This window comes from Micropterus dolomieu, linkage group LG20 (genome assembly GCF_021292245.1).
Source record: "Micropterus dolomieu isolate WLL.071019.BEF.003 ecotype Adirondacks linkage group LG20, ASM2129224v1, whole genome shotgun sequence".
NCBI lineage: Eukaryota > Metazoa > Chordata > Actinopteri > Centrarchiformes > Centrarchidae > Micropterus > Micropterus dolomieu.
In genome coordinates this window covers 37129237-37133172 of record NC_060169.1, presented here as the reverse complement: position 1 = coordinate 37133172, position 3936 = coordinate 37129237, and the positions used below count along the sequence as shown (strand labels likewise).

The window sequence follows — 3936 nt, the reverse complement described above, 5'->3', positions numbered from 1 at the left end:
TTATTTTATTGTATTTTACTAATTTTATATTAAATTTTCATGCTCTTATCTTTTTTTGTATTATTCTTTACACTTGTTAAAGCACTTTGTAACTTGTTTTTGAAAAGTGCTCTACAAATAAGGATTATTATTATTATTATCTAAAGTTCTTCTAAGTTCCCCTCATTATTCATAAGGTAACATCATTCAAAAAAGTAAACAGGCGCTTGTTATGAATAAAGAAATGACTGAATGAATATGCTTTTGAAAAAACATTCAAGGATGTAACGAGTCAATAAAACGAGTGCTTCAGTCAAAATAACTTTATTGTATCATTGACTATTGCACTGATGAGTTCAGGTCTGCAGCTTCTGTTGTTCAGTGAGCACGAGGAGACAGTCTTCCCTCTGATCTATCTGCCAGCACATCTGGACAGGCTTCCTCTGTAACAGTGAACAGCACAGAGGTGGATTAGGTAAAATAGCAGAATGGTGAATACTTACTAATAAGGATGCATGTGTGTGATCATATATTCATAATGTGCTCATGTGGACACTCACAGCACTTGTAGAGTGTGTTGAGCCTGGCGATGTCATTGCGGCTCATTTCCTTAGCGTTGCCAAAGGACACGTTGGGATTAGGGATAGGGACCATGGTGGGCTGGTTGTTCTTGGAGAAGGCAGTCCTGCAACAAGACACAGAGCAGTTAGACTGAACCACAGCACTCCTGCAAACACAGAAATGTATGACTACACACAGCAGAGCTGGAGTGAAGGCAGCTGTTCTCACCTGTGGTACTGCATGACAGAGTTGTAATCATAGGGAGTGCCCTGGTTGAGGGTTGCAATCTTCCTGAAGTTGTGCTCCATTCCTAAAGAAACAGAAATGAATTTAACATGTGGTGTTAACATTTGGTTTTATATTTCAGAAAACTGCAGTCACACATTGAGCTTCTGTTTATATAGGATCAGTGTTTAATCCAAAATTGTGATGGCTGTGATGTGCATGTGTACTAACCGCTAACCTTACCCCTATGCAGATAATGTAGAAAGATTTTTAAAAATGAAATCTACATACATTTTTACATTTAAAGAAAGTTGTGACAAAATGTAATGTGGGATTTTGCAGAATTGTCCCGATATCATTTGTGTGGCTATAGGTATGTGTTATGAGTGTATTTGTTCTCATGAAATAAATATTAGGCCAGTATAGCCTTTAAGGGAAAACAACTCTATTTGATCGTTCTGGTCTGCAGTATACTTCCTTCTCTAATATTCCATTCTGAATAATAAAAAGCTATATTACCAGAAACAACATTCTGCAGCAGGACTTTGATGTGCTTGTCCCTGTCAGAGCGGGTCTGTTCATGGTTGAATCCCAGAGCGTGGAGCAGCTCATGCTGGACGGTGCCATGGTAAAGGCATCCTTGACGGGCCAGAGACACCACCTGCTTACCACCACGACGGCCAACCATGGAGTAGCAGCTGGACAGGATCAGAGAGGAGTTGAAGAACAGGGAAGTCTGAGAAAAGCTTTCAACTCAAACTGGTTATATTTTAACATCGGTTTCCCACAAGATTTTGTGAGAATATGGTGGGTGGACCCTCTAGGGGGGTCTGGGTCAAGTGCAATAATTTGGTGCTCTTTAAAAGCAAAATAAAGAGGCTAGATCTATGATGAACTTTGCACTCTTGTTAACAATTTTGTGCATGACGTCACAGAACGCAGTTACGCTCACTGAGTGGCAGAAAGACGAGCAGCAGTGTTAGCTTGAATCAGCTAAAACACAAACAACACATCTAAAATGGGAAAGAGCTGGACCGCTGGTTCTTTGGTAAGCAGTAAGGATCACTTTCGAGTCCGACTGCCTTTAATTTGAGCAAATAATCACTTGTTTTACTCCCGGTTTGCTAAACACAGCCATGGTAACAGATGTTTTGCCACTCAGTCCAGCATGTTCCGGAAGGGGAAGTGACATCAACGCATACCCTCTATAGTCGCTAACCCTGCCTGTTACTTATGGTAAATGCACTCGAAATTTAGCGGCTAGCTTGACCACGATCTTACGAGTGACAGTGGAAAAACTTGCCGCTGTTCAAACCCTTTGTTAATGTTACTGTAATTACCTCAAAAGAAAAGTGGTGGTCTCATGTCGGATGCCAAAGTGTGTGAGTGCACGAGTTTACAGCAGCGGGGAGCAGTGGCACAAAACACAAAGTTAGAAGTCTTTAATGTTAATATATTTTGCTTCATTTTGAAACTATGGCAAATTAGACTTTGGCAGGCCGCTAAAGTCTTGTTACTTAAAGGGAAACACTGTCTTACCCATTCTGGGACTCAATGCTCAGCCAGTCACTGTCGCTGCTTCTGCTGGGCCTGAAGCGGATGCAGGAGAAGGAGGAGAAAGACTCCAGTCCTCGGGTGATGATGGCCTTCTCACGGTCAGCTGGCAGGATGACACCGCACGACATTGAGCTTTTCACCATATCACAGCAAGAAAAACAGTAGCATATTGGCCCCGATATAGGACTTTCCTGGAAATTACATTTTATCATATCACATTCCAGAGAATTATGTACTCACAACAGTAAATATTCTTTCAAATGGAGAGTAAGAACTATTATATATAAGGTTTATTAACTTCAGCTAAGATTAGCAAGCATTAACCAACATCAGCTAGTGGTCATACCAGACCAAGTAAAGTTGTAGCAGAAAAATCCCTGAGGGTTTTGATTTCAGCCACAGTGAGTTTTATTTCTTATTAATAGAGTTTTTATTTTGTACAAGGATGATTCTTCTTTCAAAAGTTTCAAAAAAATGTTTTTCTTTACGCTGCCAAAAATGATTGCTGTCACAGAATGTCATGAACAGGAGCTAAAAAGAGTGTGAGTATGTGACAGATAAACTGTGTGAAATGTGTGTTCTGCTTTAATAAAAGTATTTCATGTTTCACTTAACAAGAACAAAAACTTTAAGGATGAAGGCCTCTTCTCCCTGGACTAAGAGTATCTCGATAAAACTTTCCTAACAGGACTAGTCTCAGTGTTTTGTATGTTAATGCTTTTTTCAAATACAGCTGTTGCCAAAGAGAAAAGGTATTATAGTCAGGGCGGTCTTGTATTGTGTTTATGTGTAGGCAATGTAGATTGGTGAGACATCCTATTGTGTTGCATTTGACCTTTTCCTGACTGTTGCTTTAGTTGTGCGTCTGTAAATCTGTTTTTTTTTTAAATTTCTTGTCATTCATGTCATGTCTCCAGACAACATGACTGCTGCTAATAATAAGTTTACTATTAACAGTAAGCATCCCCTATCCCCTATCCCCTGTCTATTTGATTCTGGTATATGAACAGTCAAATCTCTGCTCAGTCTCACTCTCTCTTTTGTCTTTTGTCAAAGTTGCTGCTACAACACGCTGCATCAAACATGCAAACCTACTGTATAAAGGCAGAGCATATTTGTCGACACTTACAGAAGTGATTGGTGATGTAATAAGGAACGTAGACTTTCCCATCAGTCCACTTGCCCCACATGCAGCCTTGGCTGGTGCAGGGGTCTGCGTTTTTCTCGGCCGCGCTGTCAATGGCGATGTCTCCTTCAATCAGGTTGGGATCATCAGCAGAACGGACTGAAACACATCACACAGACACTGCTAATAATAGAAGAAGAAAATGAGTTGAAACACATCAGGCCGTCATGAGGAACATGGTGACTCACTCAGATTACTGTTGGCTCTCTCCAGAAGTTCAGAGACAGAAAGCTCCCCTGAGTCCTCCTCTGCAATGTCCTCTGCTCAGTGACATCAACAAAAACACAATTTAACTTTGTATGAAAAGGCACCAGTCACAACGCTGTGCATGCCAATACAATGGGTCTGATCAATACAGTAGATTACACACCTGCCTGCAGGTTCAGAGTGGCATTAGGGGAGAAAAAACAAAGATTAGAAATAGATAG

General features: G+C 40.5%; 1 protein-coding gene across 1 annotated transcript in view; it reads right to left on the bottom strand.

Moving 5' to 3' along the window:
* Nucleotides 1-330: 330 nt before the first annotated feature.
* Nucleotides 331-3936, bottom strand: part of LOC123958513 (hatching enzyme 1.2-like) — an 18426-nt gene continuing 14820 nt past the window's right edge. The window contains exons 2-8 of the mRNA XM_046031894.1: nt 3697-3772; nt 3452-3607; nt 2305-2425; nt 1285-1463; nt 769-850; nt 540-664; nt 331-422 (exon numbers count right to left, since the gene is read on the bottom strand). Coding sequence (XP_045887850.1) covers nt 421-422; nt 540-664; nt 769-850; nt 1285-1463; nt 2305-2425; nt 3452-3607; nt 3697-3772 — 741 coding nt within the window. The 3' untranslated portion in view covers nt 331-420. The remainder of the gene's footprint in view (nt 423-539; nt 665-768; nt 851-1284; nt 1464-2304; nt 2426-3451; nt 3608-3696; nt 3773-3936) is intronic.